At 45.7% G+C, this 27,000-nt stretch overlaps 1 protein-coding gene across 1 annotated transcript in view; it reads right to left on the bottom strand.

Moving 5' to 3' along the window:
• Positions 1–907: 907 nt before the first annotated feature.
• Positions 908–27,000, bottom strand: part of LOC8051811 (myc box-dependent-interacting protein 1) — a 103,375-nt gene continuing 77,282 nt past the window's right edge. Inside the window, exons 8-12 of the mRNA XM_029972684.3 lie at positions 24,024–24,175; positions 9,332–9,474; positions 8,120–8,218; positions 4,362–4,463; positions 908–3,664 (exon numbers count right to left, since the gene is read on the bottom strand). Coding sequence (XP_029828544.1) covers positions 3,584–3,664; positions 4,362–4,463; positions 8,120–8,218; positions 9,332–9,474; positions 24,024–24,175 — 577 coding nt within the window. The 3' untranslated portion in view covers positions 908–3,583. The remainder of the gene's footprint in view (positions 3,665–4,361; positions 4,464–8,119; positions 8,219–9,331; positions 9,475–24,023; positions 24,176–27,000) is intronic.

The following is a 27,000-nucleotide window of genomic DNA, read 5'->3' as shown; positions in this document are numbered from 1 at the left end:
ATTTTTTTTTTTTTTTCAGCTGACGTATTTGCAGCTTTTTAGAAGCCACAAAAAAATGAGTATCATATTTTCTGTTCCTTTCTAGTATTAAGTGTGTGCCTTTGATGACTCGCCACGACTTTGATTATCTTTGGCGGTTCTGTCTAAACCATAGAAAACGGCACGTGACCACAGAGAAGTGACTGAACGCGACTCAAACCAGCCAGTTCTAGATCGGAAGTTTTCGGGCGAAAAGAAAACAAATTTCGAGTCACAAATTGTGTTTTGGGTAGTTGGGTATGTCATGTACAAACAAAAACCTGGGCAAGCATAAATACCCTATCAGAGCCCCTTTAGCCTGCAACAAACTGTAAGAGCTAGTTTTCACCTTCCTGGCTGCGTATTGCATCTCGCTCCGAAGTGATTTTGCCAAGCATGGTGCCATTTAACGCCAGGTTGGTAGGAATAAAGATTATCAAAGATAAACAATGTGAGCATGACACCCGGGATGCTCCTCGTTTAGTTGGGGTATACGCACAGTAGCTGAATGGCCAGTGTGTCATGAACCTCTGCTTGGTTCAGGCAGAGCAAATACTTTACTAGGAGAATACATTCTACACAGCCCATCTGCATTAGACAGTGCATCCACGGCACCAGCTCCTCCCCTATCGGTGTGGGCGCTTTGCACCCGAGGGAATGCACATGTACGGTATATCACTCTGTTGCCCAGTGCCAGGGAGAGAACGCTGCCTCCAGAGACAACCGTCTCGACGGGTACCAGCAACGATAGCCAGGCTTTGTGCCAAACTGCGCACAGCCCGTTAGCACCGAGACCACTGAATTTTTGCAGAGTGAAATGCATTCCCCTAGTAAAGTTTGTAATCAAAGTTTGCACTGAAAGGTGCGGAGAGGCGACAAAACAACAAACTTTTGGGGTACTTTTTATACACTACATTAAAAACAAGCTACAGTCCGAGTTGAAAAGAACAGAAGCAAGTTTCACAATACGCCAGTGAAATGGTAACACAACAAAGGAATCTTTGAGCATTCACTCCAGCGCACAAACAACCCGAGAGACGTGCTCTGCCTTTCCTGTGTACAGCAGCAAGCAGGCTATTGTGTCAATGTGAAGAGGACAACCAGCTTTCGTGCCGTCCCAGTCGAGGCAGCTTCCGGGAATCAAATGTGTGGCAGAAAGTGGCACGTTCACCCTCACTCTGTTCGGGGTTCACACGCAGCACACAAACACACACAAAGAAAAGGAAAACAAGGTGCGACATGGGGGCAGAGACTGTCCAGTGAGGTAAACCTTGTCTAGTTATGAACGGTAAATTCTCATAAATATTGGCTCTCTCGCTAGGTATAGTAGGTCTTGACACATGTTGTTCACATAGTTCTCTATTGTTAGACTATACAAATAAGGTATCATACAAATGCTTTTTGGATACTTTTATGCACACGCATTTACAAAAACAGTTTAAGGTCAGTGACAAAGAGCTGGGGTAAAGTTGCGAGCACATATTATGTCACTTGTACAAGTCTCAAAAACTAGCTGTCGATGTGCCATTTTACAAAAATCCTACAGCTGCCATGCACGGACGAGTGCCGAAGAGATGCCGCGTAAAACAGCACCGAGCTGGACGAAGATTGTACTCCAACGAACGTCGGCACATTCGGAGAAAGAAGGAAATGGCAGTATATTTGGAAGAGACTCTGGAAGTTCTAGATTGCGAGGAGAGAAACGTGCCTCTCGAATATGTAGTTATAATTTCCTCGCTATTGAGCTTTGGTGACTCGTGGCAGAAGAAGACTGCCCACGTCGGGAGTCCAGATGGCACTAGAGCATAGAGAGCAGTTGGTGGCTCTGTGCCGGTTCCACTGCTCGTCAGTGGAACTGTTATTACTTTCCACGAGACGCAGCCAATGGCACGTTGCGGGTGCCTTGACACTGCCTAGGTGGGACGTGGTACAAATGAGAGGAATTTGCTACACTCCCTACCACAGTGGCACAAACAGGTGCATAGGCAACAGTAAACAGCAGGCACCCAGACCATAGAGACTGCTCTAACCATCTGCCACATCCGTGTTCCCGCCATTCATTCATTCCCACCGTAACTCGACAGCAAACAGGGAGCAGTTTTGCAATCGAGTCAAAATGCCAACTTCTATATCTGCATTAGCATCGATTCATTTAACGTAACAACAACAGAACTTAAACAAACAATTTTCCAGGTACTGGACTGGCAAAGTTTCAATCGTAAATTTAGGCACGCTAAAAAAAATTTGTCGTATGACTCCATGCACACCAGGGTGGGAAACCAACATGACAGCCAAAGTTTTTGTTCAAATAAAAGCTTAAAGCATATCCATCTGATAAAGGACCAATGTAAGCACCAAAGATTTGTTTGTTCTCTTCCGAAAATGTGGACAACGTTATGGACAAAGTAAAATAAAGTTACAGCATGGGCCACAAAGGAAGATGGTATGCCAACTACAATAAATAAAACAGCTATTTCCAGCAGCAACACACTCTATACTACATGAACGCCCGGGAAGACAGTCGATTAGTAGACCCAGAGATCCCCCCAAAAGAAGGCAGCCGAGTGAGATTTCCTAAAGGTACGAAAGCGTCGGTAATTATGCGCAGGGTATTGCAAAAACACAATGAGCTTGTGGCCAGTTATTTTTCTGAGTGTGCTGAAGAACAGCCATTCTGTGGGTCCCTTAAAGTGCCCCCTCTGAGGCCCTGCAGTGCAACGCGACCTCGAGGCCTTGGCAACTGCTGGGGCCGGACTCCAAGGGCGAAATCGGCCCCCTGCCGGCTCGGCCAAAGGGACAATTGGCTCGCGGAGCCAAGACTCGTAGACGGTCGACGCCTGCGAGATACTCGAGGTGCTTGCGTGGGTTTGGCGAGGGAGGGCAACATTCGCAAACCGGCTCACAGCGAAACACAGCCTCGCCATAAACAAAATCTCGGCATCGCTACGAGAGCGCCGTTGACTACATCCTCTCGGAAGGCGACCTTGACCACTCTAGATCGTCGCTAAAAAAGGCCGAGCACAAACAAACGTCCCCCCCTAGGTCTGGAAAACAAACTCTCCTTGGCTGCAGGTAATCTGCTCGACAGACAAAAGCGTAGAAAGCAATCGCACCAAAAGGGATCGAAGGGAAGTATGGGGGACAAGTGCTCGATGATTGTCAGCAAGCAGAACGGGCGAGGGATCGATCGCCGACACGCAGTCTCCCGCACGCGTGAGGTGACTCCTACGGGCTGTGCATTCGCTACGTGGATCTCTATGTACAACAATTACCGCTTGCATAGCGTAAGTACCTCGGCGAGAAAAGAAGGCAACCTAGCGACCGCCGTGGACGTTAGTTTGGACCGCGCAGAGGGATGCGGCAAATGCCGTCAGCGGTTCGCATCTCCCCTTGAGTGTGACGCGCGTCTGGGATATGAGCAATGCTGTTCTTCCCGCAGAATATAATCCTATTAGTAGGCACTACTCGACACGCGAGGACAGGGGCTGGACAGAACGGGTCGGCTTCGCTCCTTGGGCCCACTGGCGGGGATCCCTGGACTGGCCGGGGGCTTGGCACGGGGGGTTCAGATGGGGCGCGTGAAGTTGGCTGGGAACAGGCCTTTTTCTCCGGATGACTCCTTGATTCCCATGAGCCAGCCTTCCTCCTGCCAAGAGAGCGCACGCAGAATATGTCGCAGAGTGTACTTTGCAAAAGGCTGTTTGCAAACATCTCAAAAAAGCGTTACCAGGCGCGAAGCGTCTCGAAACGGTCGTGACCCTGCTGCCACATTTGTTAGTAATGTATTTACTCATTTCAAGATTTTAATCCGAGGAGAAAACCCAGTATGTCGTGCACTTGGGAGAAGGAAAAGTTGCGAGAGGGAGGAGGCAGTTCAAAATATTGGAATGAGTGACGATGGAGTCGCACGTTTAGGGTGTTATTAATCTGGGGGCTCCCTCTATTATCGGCCAGAAAAATCGCTTCCTACACGTAGTGATTTCACATTTTCATCAAAGATGTATTTTAGCGGTGCACTCCACTTCATGAAATTTCAAGGCATAGTTCCCTTCCCCCAAAACTAAGAATCCTCTCGACAGAGTTAACAACGGATGCCGATGCAGACGACCGTATTATTCGAGGGTCGCGCTTGTGGCACCATCTCCAGATGAGTGCAGTAAGCAGACGAGGTGGTACTCGGTCGGAAGCAGACGACGCTGTCGCTAGCCCATTGGGTTAGAAATGGTGCCATTTTGACATTGGGGAAACCTACTTGCACGCTGTATCCCCCTTTAGGCTTTCGTTGGTTCCTTTGTAATCATACAAAGGCAGTGCCAGCATGCAACAGGACAGGTGTGACGTACCTGCTCCTCAGGGTCGTCGTACTCAATCACCCTGATGATCTCTCCGCTTTCAAAGTTGAGTTCATCCACATCCTCAGCCGTGTACTTGTAAGTGGCACGCACCTGCATGGAGGAAACGAAGATCACTGCCTAGCACTGCACCAGACACCAGCTAATGAAGGTGTCCGTAGGTTTGGAAGAGAGGTGACCAAAAACATGGCCTCCGAGATCCCGAAGCGCGCGAACGCTTCTCCGGCCGTCCCATTCGTGCGGAGAGGGCGTAATTGAAAAAAGAGAAGGAGGCGGCGTGTCTCCGCGGGGAGGCGCTCCCAACCCAGTCATCGACAGCATGGCGCGAGGCTGAAGAGTTCAAGAAAAAGTCTTTTTACGTCGAGTTACTGCAACTTATAATTAAAAATGTTTGGGTATTGTGGTAGAACGATGAATAGCTGCTACGGGGACGTAGATAGAAAATTTGTTATGCTTATTTAATTATTTAATTTGAGATATTCATCTGGACATGTTGCGGCTAGCGCTACAAGCGCGCCTTTTGATATATTTGATTGCAATTTGTAGCACGTATAAAACTAAAAAAAGAAAAGCTCCGTATATAAAAAAATAGTACTTCCCTAAATAAAAATATTCATGTTGCAATATATTTTTTTTACCTTCGCATGTTGTTTGGCGTAGCTTTTTGAGCCTCACGAGGTCTGATACTATATATGAAGTCCGTGTTGTCCTTGTTTTAATATTTTTAATATTACGCAATTTTTGCGGGTCGTATTGCGGTGTTTGCTTCTACTAGAAGTACCTTTAAGCCGAGGTCACTCTGCTTATACATTATACAAAAGACAGTCTGCAGGTATCAGTCACCACGATATCGTTGGTTCAAACGCTGCGTGCCAACTCTCTAATTGAACTGCCTTGTGGCATTCGAAGCTGAGATCTCGTGGTGACTCGAGTGTCAATCTGTTTGCAGACTGTCTTTTGTATGATGTACAAGCAGCGTGACCCCGGGTTTGGGGAAAAACCTTTGGCGGTGAGGTACAAGCACCTCGCAATGGTTTCGCCATTTTTTTTTATAAACCTCGTGATAATTGTAGGTACTTATTGAAAAGGTGGGGCGTTATCTTGTAAACATCTAGTTTTTGGCACATGTAGCGCAGACCACCGTATCCCGTAATGCACTTTGTGATATAACTTAATTGATATGCAAACAAACAATGGGATCTCAGGAAAAAGAAGTCTGGTTTATCCGCTATCCATTTCCGACAGCCGGCGCAGCCCGACCCGAAGCTAACTTTCATGGGCACGCTGCGCTTTATTTTAGCCCAGTATGAATAGCTCACAAATTGCGCGGCATGGCAGCTCGCTTGCAACTCCTACACATAGGTTGATTACGATGCTTACAGTAAATACTGTAAGCATTTTATTCTTGCTGATATTATTATTCGACCAATCTGCAGGCGTAGGCAGCTTGTTAAGAAAAATCACCCGATCTTCCTGTTCTGCGACCAAACACGCGCCGAAAGAACGGAAAAAACAAAAATGACAAGTAGAAGTAAACAAAACCACGTGTCACAGTTGGAAAGGAAGGGACACATCGCGACGGGTTTGGACAAAAGACGGGCAAAGTTCTAAATTAGCCACTTTCGCTGCGCACAACCGTTAAAAAAAAAAAAAAAAAAAAAAAAAAAAAAAAAAAAAAACAGCAATGTTGTCGTCGCTTGCGGTGGTCTGCGAGAAATTGTTCAGGAAGAGTACCCCTCCGGGAAACCTCTTCACCCCTATTGGGGATGCAAGCACTCGTGCGTACAGATGGTTTACGCCGGCGAGGGTGCACACGTTGTTTAGGCGCGTGTATGTGCGTGTTTGTGGTGAGAAGCGCTTGTATGATGGCGGCGCCGACGGGGACAAAAAGAAACGCCGTGCCGCTAGTCCTCTGGAAGAGCATTCGCTGCACACACCGAACCATACAAAAACATATACCCACACACACATGCTTTAGCATCTGTTTATCCCCCCACTGTGGTTCCTCTACCAACCCCCGAACATAATTCCAAAGAACAAGCCGTTAACAAAGAAAAAAAGAAAGTAATGGTCGGTTTGGCTTGCTTTGGCCCCCCTTGTAGATGTGAATACAAGACCCGTACCCTGCCCGGTCCCTACAGATTGCAATCAAATATACCAAAAGGCGAGCTTGTAGCGCTAGCCGCAACATGTCCAGATGAATATCTCAAATTAAATACAGTAAATAAATAAGCACAACAAATTTTCTATCTCCGTCCCCAGAGCAGCTGTTCACCGTTCTACCACAATACACAAACATTTGTAAGTATAAGTTGCAGTAACTCGACGTAACAAGACTTTTTCTTGAACTCCTGAGCCTCGCGCCACGCTGTCCATGACTGGGTTGGGAGCGCCGCCTCGCGGCGAGCGACGGAGTTAGCGCAATTACACTCTTCTGCTGGGGAGCGAGACGATTGGGACGGCCGGAGAAGCCTTCGCGCGCGCGCTTCGGGATCTCGGAGGCCATGCCAAAAATGATGCTGTGACAGAAATACACTAGAGAGGGCACTGACTATCATCCCAGAGATACCGTTAGAAACGTATAGGAAGAGGTGCCGACATCTGTGCACCAACTGTGTCACATAGAATACTTTCTTGCAGTACTGCTCAAAATTTAATACTGTACGAAGAAAGTGCAGATAGCCATTTTGAGAATGAAGGGACAACCGTGCACCTCAAGGGCAGCACTCCATGAATTCAGCCAAGCATCAAAACATGCCGCGACTCAAGAAGAACTGGGGCTTCTTAAAGGGGCGCGGAAACCAAATTCCAGCGCTCTATTTTTCGCTTTAATGTGTTACGTGTTGTAACCTCCAAAATACCCGTCTTTCGTTGAAAGGCACAAAAAAACTAATTTTAAAGCTAATTAAACAATCTTTCAATGTGCACCTGGTGGATGCATGTGGAGCCTATTTGGGAAGTAATCTAGAAATGTTGGGGAACTTGCTACGTAGTCATGACGTAGCAACTTCCATTATGTAGCCCCACTAAACGTCGGAGCAGCGTCGCTCTTTGGAATTCAACATTTTCCTTCTTAGCTTTCTTCTCCAACTCACAAATCGCGCATTGTACCGAACAGTTCAAGAAAACGGAGAGGGACTCCCCTCTTGATCAAACCCTTAATTGTGTACCCGGACACAACCATTCTACCCCTAGAAGATTAGCCCGTCGCTCAAAACTCGGACAAAAGTTGCTTTTCCCAGCCAGTTCAGCCCTAAGCTGACAGTGCTGTAAAAGCTACGCACTCCTTGGGCCAGCCACATGCTCGTCACCCCACGGGTACTTCGAACGGCTCGGTTGTAACGCATTGACGCTATCGACATTACCACAACGCTGACAACGCCACCAATGGCAAAGCTCATAACCACACCAGCCTTGCTATGTCACGAATGCGGGGAATTTTTTCTGTTTTTGTTTGCGCCGAATATCCCATGACGCATTGCACTCTCCGTTCGCTCCCCTTCAAGCGCTTGCTCGAGTGCACTGTTTGGAACGAAAAATATAGCCAGTCACACAAAATACAAACTTGTGATTACCACTTACAGTCATTATCTGTCATGCTTGACTCATTTCCGAACAAAATTTGAATATTTCAATTTTCGTTTCCGTACCCCTTTAATAAGGGGGTCTGCTTCCTGCCAGCCATGTGTTTAGAGTGCAGCTCAGCGTGGTACTGGACCCTTTTTCCTCCGAGAACTCAAATCTCTCACCCTGTAAAGGACTCCAGCTGGGAGGTCGGTAGTGGTGGCTCCAACAGGGATGTCGTACAGTTCTTCCAGGTTCCTGTCAGCGTGGTGCTCCTTGTTGATCTGTAAGCCACGGGGCAACAAGTGCCAACTGGTGTTACACAAGGAGAGCTTCTGCATGCACTCTTCTGGTCATATTCCAATGAAAAATTATGAGACTAAAAATCGTAAGAATTATCTGGGATTCTGTGTAAACCAATAAGACATTATCAGGCTCTACTGCCCTTTAAAAGTTCTGTAACTTAAATAATGTGCTTATAAAAAGAAAAAAAAAACACCTCATGAAACAAAGTTTGCACCATATAAGTAAGTCTCAGACTCTTCAGCACGGTTGAATTATAGGGAGCACTTTAGCCTAAGCGTGCCACCTAGGGTAGGCAGTCCTGTCCATGATGGGACAAGACTGACCATTTCGGAGTGCTCAACAATAGTCCAGACATGTCATCCAGGATATACTGTCACGTCTTGGACAGGAAAAGACTGCAAGTCCCACAGCAACAGTGGTCTCGCATGCCAACATGTAACCCTCTCCTGGGTGGGATGGGAATGTCTGTCCTGGGGGCTATGCAAGACAGCGGGACGAAGGGATTGGGACATTGCCGCCCACTGCAATTGGTCAGCGGCGTGATGTTGACCAATCGCAGGAGGCGGCATTGTCCTGGTCCCTTCGTCCTGCAGTTTTGCATAGCACTCCTGGAGTGGTCAACACATGCCATCCAGGACTTGCAGGCCTCTCCTGGATGGGATCAAACTGCTCATCCCATGGTCCACACATGCCATCCATGACATGGTCCTGTTCTATACGGGACATGACTGTCCATCGCAGGGTTGTAAACAGCGGTCCACACATGCCATCCAGGGCACGCGGTCCTGGTCTACATGGGACAAGGCTGCCGATTACAGAAAAGCCAACAGTGGTCACATATGCCATCCAGGACATGTAGTCATGTCCTGGATGGAACAAAACTGCCAATCCCAGTGTGGTCAACAGCAATCTACACAGGCCAGCCAGGATATGCAGTCCTGTTCTATATCAGATAAGACTGCCCGTTGCAGAGTGGTTAACAGTGGTTCAAACATGCCATCCAGGAGATGCAGCCCCGTTCTATATGGGGACAGGACTGCACGTCCTGGAATGGTCAACGGCGGTCTGGCATTGATTGTTGTGCATCTCACCTGGGCCCCAACATCGACAGGCTCGTAGTCCTTCTCATCCCTCTTGCGGGCCACGGGTGCCTGGCCATTGTGGTCCCCCGTGTAGCTGCCCCGGTAGCCCGGGGTGTTCACAAAGGAGGAATCCTCCTGCTCCAGGCGGGCAGCTGCAGCAGGAATGTACAGGCTCAGCACATGTCCAAAGAGTGTGCAGACTCTCCATCCCCTGCTTGCTGACTCTCAAGGGCATAACCACTGCACCGTCAGTAAAGAACCGCCTCATCGAGGAAGGTGGCATCCAGGTGGGGGAGGTGCAACTGTGGTCCCTGCTGTTGCACGTTTGTCGAGTCGGTTCTTTGTTGGTCCCGTTGCAAGAGCAGTTATGCTTTACTGATACTTGGTGGCCATTGTATTGATTTGGTGCACTCCAGGAGCAGAGGAACCATAATGCAAACAAACCCCCTTCTAGATGCACCTTGGCTAATTGCCTTGATAAAGCGGCAAAACTAGCCGCTTTAATCAGTGGCACTATAATATGGATATGGCGAAACAGGATATGAATAAAGAAAGTTTTAAGCAATGGTCTTCTGTACTACTGTCTGGTTGACATTAAGGGAGAAGATACACTGGGAACAATTTATGAACAAAATATGGTGAAATATGTTTATACAGGGTGATTTTTGTGTGTTGTTTTCATGTTATTTCTTCGTCATTTTTCAAGGTGGGGGGAATGGGGGATGGTCCAGAACTCTAATTTTCTATACTACTCATGTCAGTGTACAAGTTTCTCCCATAGTCACTGGCATGGCACCAACGAGAAGTTTCTCATTTGCATCATTTAGCTCCAGTAACGATGCTTCATGGGCGTTTTAGTGGCACGTGGGCACATACCAGCCAGACTCGTATTTTATACTGGCAATAGTTATTCATACTTGTTTAGCAAAACAAAACAAAAATGTTCGTGGGCTCCAAAGGTAATTCAGTATATGAAGAAACAAAAGCATCTCAGTTTCAAGCACAACTTAGGGACCACCCACTCTTTCACCATAAGTCACAAAATGTTGCTTTAATGCTCGTCTTTCTGCACGTCCATTACCTCTGGCTAAACAGCCTTGCCCATTTAGTCTGTGTCAACAAGTGTGTGTCTCTTAGCTTTTGACTGTGCTCCAACTCGTTATGAAACAAAGCAGTACACACAGCAACAAAGTGGGCGCTAGTTGGTTCATAGATAAAAAAGAATAAAAGTGCCAAAAACAACAAGACCAAGTCAGACAAGGTGCCTTCTATTGACTACTCTGCCTTGGTCCTTGTTGTTTTCAGCCCTTTTAAACCAAAACAGAGAGTCTTTGTTGGTTTCAGTTTGTTCCAACATCCTCTTTGTGCAGTCCCCAATGCCACAAGGAACACAAAGGGGTTGCGGGAACTTTCATTGAGTGTACTGAGGAACCACTAACCACAAAACAGCAGAAATTGAGCGCCACAAAACTAGAAACCTACAAAAAAAAGTACAATGAAAAAAATGCAGTGAACAGGCAGGCAAAGGCAGGCTTGGGAGCAGACCAACACTAAACAAGCAGACAACCAGCATGTCAAAATCCACAAGTTGTAGTACTACAGGTTCTAGTTACAACGTAGGAAGGATTTCATGGCACTAGCAAATTTCGGGACTGGTAGGGTGCTCACATGACTTTGCATGACATCACAAACTGTTGGCTTTAAAATGGAGAGATGGGCTAGTTAGTATATGATTCTTAAAACAATGTGTGCAGTAAAACAAGGACAAAAGAAGAGGGACACAACACGAAGCGCTACTTTCAACCGAATGCTTATTGAAAAAGACAACCATTTAGTATTATCTATCAGGTTGCTTGCGTATAAATTCAAATTCTTTATTTATTAATTTTATTTTCCTCAAAGGCCCCAGGGAGTGGTGGGCACACGAGGGGTGGGCATTACACAGCAAAATTCCAAAAACCTATTGACAGAAAACAAAAGAATACAAAAAGCAAACATCTCTATCAAGAAAGACAGGGAGAGAACACAATTGCACGCATAAAATTCATCATTATGAAACTATGAGTGATTCGGCGCTATAAGTGCTTCTTTCAACTTATCCGATTCCCTAAGCTGCACTATGTATTCCGGAAGAATGTTCCAATCTTTGGCTGTCTTAATTAATAAAAAAGGAATTTGCAAATCAATCTGCATTTGCTTTAAAATGGAGAGATGGTTCTTAAAACAATTTTATCAGATACTTTATCGGATAGGTGAACTGATTTATAGATTGGCCGTCCCCCCCGCAATCTAATGTACGATTCATACACTTCTTGCTATATTTTGCTTAACGTACCGAGGATTTTTGTGCTATATATATTTTTAGCCAGATAAGATGGGGGAGTGTTTAAGCCAACTAGAAAAAAAGGGAAATTTAAAATTTTTACATACAGATGATTGTCTAATGCTCGCACCGCAACCTCTGTGGTAGATGATAATCTTATATATAAAGTGTTGAAAATTTTTACCTTGAATTACCATGGCCCGACTTTTACTTACCAAACTACAACGTCTAATAAGCTTCAATTTTTAGACTTAAGCCTGGGTTTTTAAGAGGAATATGTGAGCAGGAAATATCAACCACGCTCAAAGAAAAAGGTTTTGCCCTTTAATTCGGCACATTCCAAGTCAGTGAAAGGGGGGATCGCTTCCTCCTTAATGGAAGCATACCTTGCAAAGTCATGCAAGCATGCCATGAATAGCAGTTTTTGCAACCAGGTAAACTGCCTCAAATTAGCTAACTACCCTGAGCATTTCCTGAAGGAGGTGGCCAAAACACTTGTCTCTAAGATGAAAGAGAAAACTGAGAAAGCATGTGTCTCAAGAAAAAAAACAAAAACTGTGGTCTATATTCAAAAGCTTTCACACAACCACAGCTCATCTTCAAGTAACAGGGTGTTTTCGGCCCCCTCAGTAACTTTCCGGCCCATGCTCGAAAATCAGCAACAAAAAGGATGAAGACGATCTGTGCAAAAAGAAACACTGAGAGCAGTACATAGAATGTGCCACCTCAGTTTATGACATCCCGACAACTTGCGGAAAAACATACGTGGGCCAAAAGGGAAGATGCGTTAACAACAGGGTAGGCGAGCATGAGTCATTCGTTCATTGTGATGGATGCCCATGCACCCCAGGTTCTAGAAAAAACAAAAATCCTAGGGACATTAAGTAGCGAAATACCGCGAGAAGTGTATTAATCGTGCAACATTAGATTGCGGGGGGCAGCAACTGTACAAGTGCACCGTCAGTTCATCTATCTGATAAGGAATTTGAATTTCTATGCCGGCAACCTGATAAATAGTCCCTTTTTGTTTTTTGCAACAAACATTCAGTTGAAAGTAGTGCTTTGTGTTGTGTCCCTCTTCTTTTGCCCCTATTTTACTGTACATATTGTTTTAAGAAATTGTTGACATCAGTCCCAACCACCTACGAGGATGGCCAGCAAAAATGCGTGGACTCGCAGAAATTTTGCGGCAAATAGGCAAACAGCGAACAGTACACGAAGCTCCAGCTTTGTTAGGCTGGTCTTTTCACACTTGTTAAACTTGAAACCACAGCAATGCAATACAAAACAACTGCTACCTTTTATCCAATGAAAAGGTTATTTGCATGTCTACCATACCACAGATAAACCAATGAATCCATGGTTTGTGTGAATAGTTTGTTTTATCAATATTCTGAATCATAACTCCCAAAGAGAAATGCAGCTAGAAAATAACATTTCTTTCTCATGTCTTGGCAACTTAGTAGATTGCCAAGGTATGGCAAGTCCTTAAAAGAACCAGCAACTTTTTTTTTTCCCGGGATTTCTATTTTAAGTTTACAAGTTTTATTTACTTGGGTACAACATATACACCGGAAATGTACAAAACATAGGGAAGTTTCATGACTATCTTACCGGCACTGTTCTTGGCTGGACATTCTAGCCTTTTTTCTCGGCTCAATGACCCAAAACAATCGTGAGAAAAGGCTTTTTGTTTTTTTTTTTAAGCTCAGCAATTGCAGTTTCTTGCCAAGAAATGCACCATGCTTTCATTTCATGGTATTTCCTTGAGCCCACACAGAATATGCGTCAGTGGAATAGCAATCAGAGAGAAAGACATCCTTGAATACAAAAGCCTGAAGAGAAACCAAGGCAGGCGTGCAACTCACACAAGCATCCACCTTCCAAGACCCCACTACATACACCCAAGTACACTCGCTCATACAACGATTAGTCAGCTTCTCCAACGTGACAGAAACCACTCCAGCACGCAGACATCTCCAGGTTGCAAAAGAGCTCGGCGATGGTCCAGCATGCCTCGGTTAGGCACGGCATCAGCGTGATCACAACTCGCAACATGTACCACGAGTAGTCACTGCACACCACAACAACGCTCAACCACATCTGAGACATGCCGCACATGCTTGTCAACGACGACGCATGTGCAGCAGCAGTGCTCGTCATGTTTCTGGGGACTGTGAGGGGCACCCTCCGATTAGCACACACGGTGTTATCATGTGGAATGAGTTTGATTGGACCAGACGGCGCTCCCCGTCTTGAGTGAGATGCTGCCAGGGTGACGTGATACAGGGGAACTTAACAAGTCGTGAGATCACACTGAGGAAAGCACGCTAAAGCAAAACATGACTGACAAAAAAAATTCCTTTTTCTTAGTAGTTCCTGCAATTGTAATTCCATGCTTCCCTGGAAGTGGAAAATGTTTACCGCGACAACTTGATGTACAAGACAGCCTAAATAAAGGGCACGTTGTGCCATGAAAGGTTGGGCTAGCCTTTTCGGGGCAGAACCCATAAAAATATATGCTTTTTATAAACAGGACATTGCACACAAGACTGGGGGCAAATCTGACACATATTTATAAAATGCTCGTAGTAGCAACGAATAAATGAATACAAGTGTGGCAAACATTACACAGAGTACTAAGAGAAAGAAATGCCGAGTTAGTTTGGTCATTTCCACAGGTGCACCCTACTGCGAGGTTTCGCGTGACATACACCTCCGGCTCAACACCTCACCAGATGCCATCTTGATTGACTTTTCTTTCTGTGCTCGGTGACAGTGTTTCCCAACTGGCTAGAGTTCTTTTGCGTCGTGATCGTCAGAGTCAGCCAGAATAATCGGGAACATAAAAGAGCATCGGCCAGTACTTGTTTTAATTGTCGGTCTTCATGCTTACTTAAGGCGAACCGGCAATTTTGAAGTCAACCCGTTGGTGGCAAAAATGGCCCCAATAACAACTGCCAGGATGACGTTGAAAAAAAAATATAAATAAAGAGCAGAGTAAACATAGGTATATGTGCCCTAAATACACCCAAGATTCTACTTACAGAGTTCTGTCATAGACAGAGCGACTCGCCATGCCTGTGCGTTTCACCAACATCAAAAACGATGCCGATACTTAATTGTCTAAATGGAAATTAATAGGGAGAGTGGGGCACACTATTCATCAACGTGTCGAAACGCGGCTCACTCAAAGTGAAAAGACGTTTTGTGAAGCCGCCCTACGCCTGCTTGGAAAGTGTCCTGAACCGGTGCAGGGACTTTCCAAGCGTAAAAAGTGCTAGAAAGGTAGGCATCCTCGCCTAACAGCTGCCTAGGACCTAGGACCCCTGTTGAACGATGCATGTCTCTAACTCGAGCCATGGGAACCGCTAGAGTTAAGAATTCCACTATAAAATGGACTTTTGAGTCTGTCTTTTTGTGGCAATTATTATATTTATGGTGTTTAAGTGTCCTAAAAAAATTATAAATTACAATCATACCAGCACCTTTTCCCAGATATATCTAAAAAAAATGGGTTTGCTGCGACGTTTGGTGGTATTAATAATAGTGGAAAAGTAATGTATGATTCTGACTTTGGGTTTTCTAGGATGCTCAGGGTGCATAGACTGAGTTTGTACCATAAAACTATGATCTCAAAAATCGCATTAGTGTGCCTGCAAAGCTTCTCTTCCCTTTTTGTTCATCAACAGGGAAAATAGGAGGCCCTGTCGATACACAATTTAAAAACCCAATAACCCACACACGAAAGCTGCATTTGAGGGAAATGCTATCAGTTCAGAAAGCCCCCTTTCCCAAGGGTCATCTCTTGGCGACGGATATCCTGTCTGGTCGAGCTCACCGGAGACGAAACAGCAGATACTTCAAGTAGAAAGACTATCGAAAGAAAAACAAACCAGAAGCGGGTAGCCACTTGTGGCACAGGGTGCATAACCGGAAACTTGCAATGACATCAGATAACAATCTCCTGAAGAAGAGAATGGTGATCCGATGCCTACTCCACAGCTTCCGTTTCCTTTTACGCAACATACCCCAACTGTAGAAGCTGCACCAAAAAAGCTGATACGCATTAAACAATTATGCGATGATCCATTTGAAAGCCTTTTAGGCCACATTTCGTCGAGTTAAAGGCCCGAATATGTGCGTGCCAATTGTGGAATGATTTAGACAACTCTGGTGCATTGCAGACTTTGATCATCACCATAGCGTGGACTTAACTGCAATTAAACTTTGGTTATACATTGCTGACAATCTTGTACGTAAGCGATGCGAAATCTGCCTGCAAGAAACAGGAACTGAAATAATGGCTAAATCAATGGTTTCCACCCAAAGTGGGTTAGCAGGAAACCAGGAGTTCCTACGAAAAAGTATTGGCATCGTGCATTGTCTAAACAAAATCTAAACGTGATAAGCACTCAAACAACTGCAACTCGTTCTGACAAAATTAATGAGCCTCGCGTATCATGTGCTTCCTTCTACCACTCTTCTGCCGCTCTCTTCCTCGTTTTTCCTCTCGGTACAGCTCAAGCCGGCAATTGAATATCCCACGCTCCGCAACCACCACTCTCTCCCCAAGCACCGTACCTGACGACTGCTAAAGATAACGTAATCTTAATATAGGAATTAAACCTCAGAAGGAAAAAGATGGCAGTGCCGCATCACAACAAAGCATACGTGACTCCACAATCTATTTGGTCAAACTTCACACAAGCCATGCTGTTACACTGTGGGTGAGAGACACCCGCTAGACCCATGTCGAAAGTGTTATTTCGCAACAGTGCATCCCAACTGTCGGGGGAAGTTCACTCGAAACAAGCAAAAAACCCTCCCAATATTTAAAAAAATAAATTAGAAAAAACACATTTTCTAAATTTCGTTATCTAAAGCGAGACCCATATACATCCTTCTTCTAATTGGCATTCAGACTTTTTTTTTTTCTATGCCCACATAATGAAAGACACTGTTAATGCAAACGAGCGATTACAGTTTTTTTTTTCTTTCTGTTTTTCTCTTGGGATTGCAACTCTGTTATCGCAAGCACTGACATACCATAATCCTCAGTGAGTGCCTACCTCCAAGATCAGCCATCCTGTTTTTCTGGTTAGATACCCATGGCGCTAAAAAAGCAAAAAAATCGCCCACATACCCTATCTAGTAAATCCCACAGCGAACAACGCCCTTCCAGCTATCACACCCCCAGGGCTAAAACTGTAGGTGCTACTATCTGAGTAGATTAATAGCATTTTTCTCTCCCATGTGTCCATAAAGATCCCTAAAACCTTTAGTGGCTTCTGTGCATAACAATGAGGCAAAAGAGCACGTATTTACCAAGTTCGCTCCCAAACTGGCTATCCATGGTCTGGACTAAGTTTTTTTATTAACGAGGCAGAATTGTATGGCGAAAGGTCCCCAAAATTTTGTCTATATACTAAGGTGTTCATATTAACGAGCATCACTGTGTGTGGCTTATGTGCGGCCAGAGAAACCTTAGCCCCTTAACTGCCAACCCTCTTCCTCTCTGTCAAATATGGCAGCCTGCACAAGCAATCGCTAATAATAAAAAAAAAAATGGTGGGAGCAAATGTCAATTACGCATTGAGCCACATAGCTCCATGCCACATGGCTGAAAATGGTGGAGGCATGTAAAGAGCATGCGTTTCATTGCCGCCGCCACTGTCTGCTAGGCGGCACAAACTACTACCCAATATAGGTGCACTAACTCATGCATGCCCGCTGCAACACGCTTTCATGAAAAAGCACTTTAAAACGAGAGTTTCACGCGAAGGTGACCCGCAGTGTCGGTTCTTTTGATACACGAATTAGTAGCAGATTATTGTGTGTTTATCGCACCACAAAACCAGAGTTCACCATGACAGCAATCTGCAGTGTTAGTTCTCAAGCATTCACCACACCGTGAACGCAAATGTGCACTCCGCGGTATCACTTGCTGCGCCATGTGGGTTTGCAGTGGGTGCCAACATGTTTAACACTTACATTTGCTGAACATTTGGTGTTGCATCCCCTAAGGTCCCCATCCAATATTTTTCACCATTTATCTTTCCACCTCGGGTGGGCATTTATTTGGGACTTTATGGTAGTGGGGAAATGCTTATTTGAGGCACTAATATTGTGGAAACTTTGGTATCTGCCAAGCCCCTTTCGACGTAAAATGCTAAAAAGATATCATCAGGTATGTGCTAACAGTGTCGTGGAGCATCCCCCCTTGGAGCTTCGTTTCCAGTGGTTCCTCTTCTGCTCTACACCAGTCAGTGTGAAAGCATAGTGCCTGCCAGAGCGAGTTGGAGCAGTTAGCAAAAACGAGAAAAACCAAAGCACCAAGAAGGCTATTCGTGGCTGTTGTCACAGTGATGGAATGCCCAAATTTGTCGAGAATTGCTGTACCTCATTCTCAAAAAGCAGAGATGCAGCAAGTGTTTTCATAGAAACAAATTTCCGGGATTATTAACGCAACAACAGAATGTTGGCTCTCGGCCGGAGCGCGACATGGCCCACCCGTTGCGTGTCGATTCGTCATAGCGCAACTGGTAAACAGAGACTTCTGTCTCAGTGGAACATTCGTCGTAGGATAATTGGTCACTATGGTAATTAGTCACATAATGACCTCAAGATTGTCATTTTGTTTTTGTATCTGGTTTTCCTGGAAAGTTTGCAAAAGGGGGGAATCTAAACAAATTCGTAGGAGATCAGTGAGGTTGATCACGGGCGATGAAGCTGTGTCAAGTGTATTTTTTTTAAGTTCCGAACGGGGAAACGAAAGCAAGGTCAAATGAAAGCAACTTTTTAAAGATCGAGGTGATAGAGAAGAAAAGCATCCAGAATCAAATGCCGATTCAGTGAATTTATAACCACTTTGAAGGCCGTGGGTGCATCTTGAGAAGGGCTCGTCACCTCTGTGGTGTCAGATGCTGGTCAACAAATTTGTCAAGTGCTGTGGTTACTTTTTTTTTAATATCAGATGCCAGATGTTTCCAGATTATAAAATGCAGTTACTTTTGGCTTTTGTTCTGACTCTCGATTTATAAATAGAGGCCTGACAGAGGTGATGCAAGGCCGCTTTATAAAAAAGATATTTGTACACCTACATTAAGATAAACGAAGCGACGTTGTACAAAGCCTACCGGGGAAGAGGAACACATAAAACTAAGAATGTCACCGACCACGCCAAGTCTAGTGTAATGTCCTATTCCAGCGAGCGAGCACACATATGCCGCTTACCCCACTGGGATAAATGCACTGAGGGTTCGTCATCAGAAGCAGAAGAAAGCAGGTACACAAATTTGTTTTGTTTTTATACTCCCAACAACAAGTGGAGGTTTAGTCGGAATCATCTGGGAACTTTGATGACGGCAGCTCGAAACATTGCTTTTTTAGGATGTTTCTACTGCGCCTCACTGAATCTTCTGTTTTTAAGCATTACTATCACTCATTTAGGTGTTGCCTCTTTTCAGTACAAAGAGTGCAAGTAAGGCATAATGTTTATAACGTATGGATTTTTATAGCAACCAACTACAACCGAAATTAGTAAACCAATTTCTTTTTCTTCTATCACATATGCCCTTTATTGCGTAATACCAATCGAATATCAGTGCCCTTGTTGTGCTAATCCCAGTATCCAGTTCACTCAGTGACGAATTCCCCTAGCGACGAATTACCCTACGACGAATGTTCCGCTGCAATGAACGGGCTCATTACCAGTTAGCCTATGACAAATCCACACGTGACGAACGGGCTCACACCCGGCTGGAGCAGCGTTTTAGATGCCCGAGGATTCCGAGGTGCAAGAAAGACGACGCCCCCGCAGTCCCCAGAGACCAAGACGGCACCGCCGGCTGCACCACGTCGCGGCCGAGCCTAGGCATGCCCCGACATCGGCCTGACCTTGGGCCGGCAGCACCTTGCACTGCAGCTCGGTGTAGTTGGCCTTGAGGCGCGTCACCCGGGTGAACCAGATGCACAAGTTGCGGCGCGCCACTTCGGCCGTCTGCTGGCCGGCCTCGAAGGACCGGTTGACGGCGCACCGCAGGCACTGCCACGGCTGGTAGCGCAGGAACGAGAACTCCGCGTCGTTGAGCCAAATGCACTTCATGCGGGAGCTAGTGCCGCACGCAACGCACTGCGGATCTGCACACAGTCCACAAGCTCTCCCCTGCAGGGCAGACACCTTGCCCCGGCACAGCGATTCAACTTTACAATGCAGACACAGTTGCTCTGAAGCAGCCAGATGCTGCTGTACCATGTAAGACATGTCCAACGTCCAGCTCGAACAAGATGACGAACTGAATGAAGTCTACGAGTGTGTGCAACCACAAATTCACGACCGTAGAACAAACCACGATAGACTCGTTCGATTTACATGCACCTCCTACACCAGTTGCAATCGGTGTGCACTGCCGCATTCAATTTATGAGTGCAGCCTATCTCAAAACACAACTAAAAGTACATTGTCCCGCACTTTCCTGCACCGCGCTACACTTTCCTGCTACAGTGAAGTCTGGTGCAGGTAAATCGAACGAGCCCAATAATGTGCCCAGGCTCGGGCGAGATTTCCCTGCGACTGACAAGTCAGTCGCGCGGAACTTTCTTTCCCTTACAACCCTATCATCTGCACCTGCAGTGTACACTTCAAACCCTGCAAAGTCTGAAGGAAAAAAAATGCACTCCATACCAAATGCTAATTTTTATACCATGTGTATTCGAACATTTAAAGATAGCACTCATCTCAATATGTGCAGTTTCAAATATAAATTTAACTAACGAAGGAACCACAGTGACATGTGGCACAGTGTATCCGTGTAACGTGTCAAGTGTTTTCTTTCCGTCGAACCCAACGTCTTGTTGCCAAGTTCAGTAGAACCTTGTTGATACATTCTTGGAAGATTTTCTCTGCCAGCACTATCCTTTAAAATCAAGGACTGATCGCTTTGATTTTGAAAAAGGTCTATTAGTCAGCTATATAGCTTTTTGGAATGACTGATTCATTGAAAATGTATTTCATTTTAATATAAGGTCGCTACTGGCTCACGAGCCTCTAGCAATTTTGTATAATTAAGCCTTCAATCATTTTTTGCATAAATATATTTTTTTAATTAGTAAACATATATGTATGTATCCAATTAGAAACCTGCTAAACCTCATAGAAAAGCATTACATTGGTAAAGTATGGCGAGACTTAGAGAAAGTGGTGGTGTGCAAACGTTACCGCACGTGTTTCAGGCACAAGAATGGTGGAGCGAAAACGCATATATGAAACAAAAAATCCACATGAGCACATCGTTGAAGCGAGATGCAATCTTGGGATGCGGCTGATATGGTACCAATCAAATTTTTGTGCAATTCAGTTTTTAGACAAAACGTCTGGCTGATAATCGGTAAAACACATTGAAGACAGACCCCTCATTTTAAGTAACAGTTCCTGAAAAAAAGGGTCGGCCCGTATTTAAATAAGCGTGGTAGTTCTGGACAACCTCGAAAGTTGCCTCTCCTCAGACACAATCAAGTGGTCAAGTCGCCGCGGGGTTGATCGGGATCTCGAATTCGGCTCCCGACGTGCCGCTTTCTCTCCTAGCCACTGGATGGCGCTGCAGGCGCCCCATGGCGGGCGAGGAGAATTCTCCTCGCCCATCGATCAATAGATACTCGGTGGACCAGGGGGCGAGAGGCCTCTTAGAACTCTGGACAAGACCGAGATGCAGGCAAGTGTGTGACGACCGGATCTAGGGTAATCGCGGGACACGAGGCCTGGGGGCCCTCTTTGTGTTTAGCTTTGGCTTAACGTGCGTTTGTAAAGATTTGTGTAATGTTGCGTGTATTTGTAGTTTAAATTGAGTGTTTTGTAGCATTGTGTCTTATGTACCAATAAACGGGGAGCGGAATCCCGCTCCCGTGAAAGAACCAGGCTGGACTCGGGTCGTTGACGGACCACGTGGGAAATGGCGAATCGGCGGCGGTACGCGAATTCCTACAGCGTCTACCCACTAATGGGCGCAGCCTCGCAGGTACAATGTCGAGCTCACAATCGTGAGGAATTCTAAATGCGCCCACTGGGGCGCATTTAGAATTCTATTTTTTTCTCTCAATAGTAGTGTAAGTAGAATATAATATGTCATAAAATGTGCTGTATTTTCTAGTAATTTACGGGTGAGCTAGGTCACACTCTACAACAATGTGGTTCCCCAGCAAAACAAGTGTGCTCGTGGAACGTTATTTCCATTAAACGTTGGTGGCTCAGCTCAGGTGACATAGGCACAGCACTACATATTGCAAGAAAAAAATCTTTTCCCTTATAAATTGCCTGCCTGCTCTATTTCAGTCGAAATTCGGATTAAAGGGAGTGTGCCACTAACGACTGTATCTAAGCAACTTGAAGAAAACGCTTTTGACTTGCGGTACATGAAGAATCTATCACCACGCAATTTTTGTTCATTAAGATCTTAGACATTTTTCAATACCCACTACTAAATGGCTTTCCTCTTCCACTTTCCCACAGAAAAAAGTTCTACATGAGGCATTTGAACAAAGCTGTAAAGAAGAAATAAATACACCCTTGAAAGACATTTCAAGTTCATATTCCCCCAAAAGTAAAGAACAGTGATGCCAAAAGCAGCTATAATAAAAAGAAAAAAAAACGATGTTTACAAATCTTTGTCGTGCGAAATTAGAGTGTAGCTCTTCAGGAGGAGGAGGGCAGGGTATGGTGCTCCTCCTCCCCTTTTCCTCCACCTCCATCCCCTCCTCTCCCTTCCTCCTCCCATTCAGCTTCCCCACTAAATTTAGCGGGGAAAATTGACGTCACATGACCTCAACATTAAATCAACTCCCTGCTAAATTTAGCAGGGAGCTTGAGCAGCAAAAATACAAGCACAGTTTTAACCTAAGACACTAAATGAAATGAGCTTCCCAGGATGCAGCAACTAAAACGTAGCGACTACAAACATTTGTTGCTACCACAATTCAACACACGGTAAAACGAGAAAAGGTACAAACAAACAGCACGAGAAACACTGGCAACAGGAGAGCTCGACTGAAACATAATGGTACTTTCCGAGCATTCTGTCCAGCTTTTCTCTGGGCAATTTGCCAGCTGCCGTGAAACGTTCGGTCTATACAGAGAAGTTCTCTCCCAGTTGATGACTGGGACAACCCTGAACAATTCTTGGCCACTCCAACATGCCCCATGAGCCCAACAGGCCAGCCCATCGAAGCGTAATAAAGAAAACCAGAGCCAGCCTCACTGTATGAAGCCCATTCGGTCAGAAGAAGCTGCTGGCGGACTGGGAACTCAGAAGCCTGAAAGCACTGCACCCTTTAAAAGGCTTACCTTTCATCTGGAACTAGACTGAGCTCTGTTATAAAGCAACACTGAAAGTCTAGAGACAGGCGATTCCAACAGAGTCAAAGTGCAACAGCCGCAGAGCATCAGTGACACAGCAGACAACGACACCCCACCGTTTTCCGGTTTGTGACATCAGAAACTGCACTACTATAAATGGGACACCAGAGTTGTTAGGTCTCATGGTCGATTCGGGAAATCCTTCCAATCTCCTCGGTCTTTCACCAAAAACGGCATTAAAGGTGAGCAGGTTGAGGCACACACAATTTTCAACTCTGTGTCGGAAACAGAATCGTGCCGCATTTCATAGCGGCCGCGCGGCGTGAAGACAAAGCACCTTTTTTCCGAAGGAAGTTAACAGAGTTTACGACAGTGACAGGATGAGTCAAGGCGTCACATCCATGCATTAAAATGGGGCAACTCTTTGTCGAGTCGTATCGCAAGCCCTGGTTGTTCAAACAAGAACCGTCAGTTCAATCACAGGGGAGCAAGCTTGGAATCATGCTTGTTTGTAGGACAGACACACAGATTCGGTCGATGCCCGTAAAAAGCCTCGTAGCATTTGCGTAACAGGGAGTACCATGCCCCACCCGCGTCTCGCCAAGCTCTATGTTTCGTTTCACCTTACGACAAATCCACAGCCGCCAACTTATGGCGCGACTGCGCCTCGGAGTGCCGCTCTAAAAGGCCACACTATGCGCAGCGCAAGTTGGTCTGCTTCTTTTGCAGGGGTTCCGGTGACGTCAGAACTCCGAGCTCTGATTGGTTCTGAATGAACAATAGTGGGTACACCTCGAGGCAGCTTTCTTTGCGGTCTATCTACGATCCTTCAATCAGAGCCAATCAGAGATCGGCGACTTTCAGACGTCGTCGCAACCCCTGCGCAAGAAGCAGACGACTTGCTCTCTGTATTGGATTGGCTTTGGCAACTCGCGGCATCCGCTACGACTCGTCGTAAAGCGAAGCGGAGCATAGAAGAGCGGATTGGGCCCGACCCCTTTCGTCGCCCCCCGGGGGACGGCACTCACCGCTGCGCACGGGCGACGCCATCAGGGGAGGGGTGCTGAGCTGGCCATTGGTTTCGGTAACCTTGATGGAAATGTCGCTGGCACGATTGCTCTTACCCTTCTTGAACTCAATCTCCTCGTAGGGCCGGGTGTCAGCCTCCCTGGAGACCGAGCTAAGGGAGAGACAGAGGGGGAGGGGAGGGAAGGGAGGGGAGGGAGCGTGAGGACGGGCCCCCGAGAGACGCCACGGCCGACGAGCCGCAAGGTCCGCCGCACGCACGGAGGGGCTTTGGACGCCTTCCCCGGTGCGCCCTTGGGCTCGGCTCGACATGGGGCGACGCCCGACTAGAGCTATGTCTCGAGTCTTTGTGCTCGTGGCTGGGCAGCAGTCGTCTCGACCACGGCGTCCCCGAGAGTTATAGGTTCTTCCCTTTTCCCGTATTGCGAGTTTGCTTTTACCAAAGTCCTTCGAAAAACGTATCGATAGGGTTCTTCCAAACTTCGTCATTAAAATCGAGTACCACCTGTTTAAAAAGTCGTCGGCTTGCCAAGGTGCGTTTCTAAGCTCGTGCACATCGAGCGGTCATCAGTTTACTAATAACAGTAGTACATAAAATAAGGATTCAGTGTATTAAACTTCAATTTACTAAATCTGTTAGAGAACACTTATCATGCCCTACCACATGCTCACACAGCAACACCTCGAAAGTAAAAAACAAACATTCCTGCTTCAGTCATTACTTAACCTTCCCCAATGAAAAAAAGAGTCCCGCTTGGGCTTGCTTCATTAAATATACCTTTACAATTTTCCTCGCAGGCAAAGGTTGCTTGCGCAACTCCAATACTTATCAGTGTGCATCGACCACAGACACTAAGTTGGCATTTTGTATTTCAGTACGAATGTAGTTCATAATTCCTTTTTATTCCTGTACCCTCGTTGAATTGGAACAATTTTCCCGGACTAAACTCGAATTATTAATACCAACTGCCTCAAAAAGGCAGTGATTAACCATTATCATTGTAATAAACCCCAATAATTCTTACACTACACCATTTTGGGTTGTCTGTTCAACGTAATGTAACACCCCTGGTGCCGATGCTAACAAAATAAATATAAAGAAAATTGTAATACTTAAAATCCTTGTTTTTGTTCTTTTGTAGTACACTTTGAGAATTCCTGCTATATCCCAAAGAATGTCAATGAACACTAGGCTAGTTTGAATTAAAGTCGCTGGATCCCAGGAAAGTAGCGCCGTTGCCAATTCCCTGCCTGCTAGCTGGACACAAATCGATACTAACACAAAGGGGACCGAAACCTCGTAATGCGATTGGCTTATCAGGCTTTGTTGTCATGGCATTTGCCATTTTGGCCCTTTCAAATGTTCAAAGCTTCGAAAGGGTCGCCCTGAACCAGCCACGCCAAGATTGCTATGGAGTTTCATAGTAGTGAAAGAGTTCCTCGCTAATATAAGCGTCCTTTTCACTGTGTAACTTATCAATCACGCTTAAGTATCTTCACAGATCTCTGACAAAGATAACGTTCTTACATATTTTAAGACAGGAAACTTATTTTTCAATGCTGCCAAGCACTGACGCTAGATGTGGTGGCAGTGCGGAGATGTGTGCTTGTTTCGCTGGTGTATGGATAGAAAAATCTCAGTATACAAGAAATGTTTCTGTAAAGCAACCTGTCATTGCGAATTTAAATAGGCTCGCAAAGAATGGAGCGGTCAAGGCAAAACTGCCCATTCCACTGACCAATAGGGCGATTGAACGGGAAGCTTGGTGCTAATTTCTCAAGATCCAGTTACTTTAGTATGATTTAGCTGCACCAGTCTTTGCCGGTGCAGAAAAGTGCAGGGCAATCTACCTCCGATATTTGTTTTAAGATAGGCTGCAGTATGCACCAAATGCAGCTAGTGCAGCAGGAGCAGGTAAATGAACAAGCCCACTGGCAGACGAGGTTTCCTCTCTGCAAGCGGGCGGGCATTCGACAGGTGGCAGTCATCATGCCCTTGTAGAGCCCAGCAGGGCCATGCAACATCACCAGCAAACATGCAACAGCTCATGGCAGCACAACTGGACATTCTTTTCACACAGAGAGGTCTTTGTTACAACTGGCTCAAACTCAACTAGTACAGACAGACGGAGGGGAAAGCATTAGAGTGCGTCTAGGATGCACGGACTAGCAAAATTTGCGCTAGTGCACGGTCCCTGAGCCTCTTGTTCGTAAGAGCCACTGCAGTTGGGAGATGGCCTCAAAGAAATGCTTCCATGGTTCAAATAGCCCAAACTGGAAAACTGCCATTGAAACAGTGATGAAGAGCAAGAACAGGTGTACCCAGAAGGAAGTACCAGAGAAAGACAAAGACAGCTTATCGCTTTGTCGCCAAGAGTGTCTTTTTACAAAAAGCCTCGAAAATCCTGCCACTTTGAATCGCAATTCCTCACAAAAAGGAGAGTAAGCACCTCTTGAGTGTGCACCTTGTTTGGAAGAAAGGTTGAACGCTTCACGGAATGCAGCCATTTTTGACCCAAAATGTGGGGCTTTCATAGAACACTTGTTCCCAAGGAGTTTTAGAAGGGGGCAACGTTGGCTCCAGAGCCTCAGATTGCAGATCCTTCCCTGCATTCCGTTCCAACACTTCAGTCCCCGGAATTTTTACGCTCCGAGAGCAATGACATGAGGCTCACAACTCCCTGCGTCACGATTCTGGATTGTATTCAGAGGCAAAAAGCACGGCTCCGTCACGTATTTCACCCAAACAGCAGATCTTGATGCCAAAATTAGAAAAAGTAAGAAAGATCACGTCACAACAAAGTTCACCACATCACTGCAACTAGAGCTTGATTTGTGGCATCTAGGTGATGTGGGGATGGAAGAAGGGGTGGCTAGAGCCTACTCTAGCTTCATGGTAGATGAAGCTACCCGCAAGTGCAGCTCCTGATGAGGTTGAAACAAGCATATAAGCGAGTCAGTTTAATATGGATTTTTCAA

The sequence above is a fragment of the Ixodes scapularis genome, unplaced genomic scaffold (genome assembly GCF_016920785.2).
Source record: "Ixodes scapularis isolate PalLabHiFi unplaced genomic scaffold, ASM1692078v2 PGA_scaffold0__279_contigs__length_252992795, whole genome shotgun sequence".
Taxonomy (NCBI): domain Eukaryota; kingdom Metazoa; phylum Arthropoda; class Arachnida; order Ixodida; family Ixodidae; genus Ixodes; species Ixodes scapularis.
This window is presented reverse-complemented; position numbering and strand designations above follow the sequence as displayed.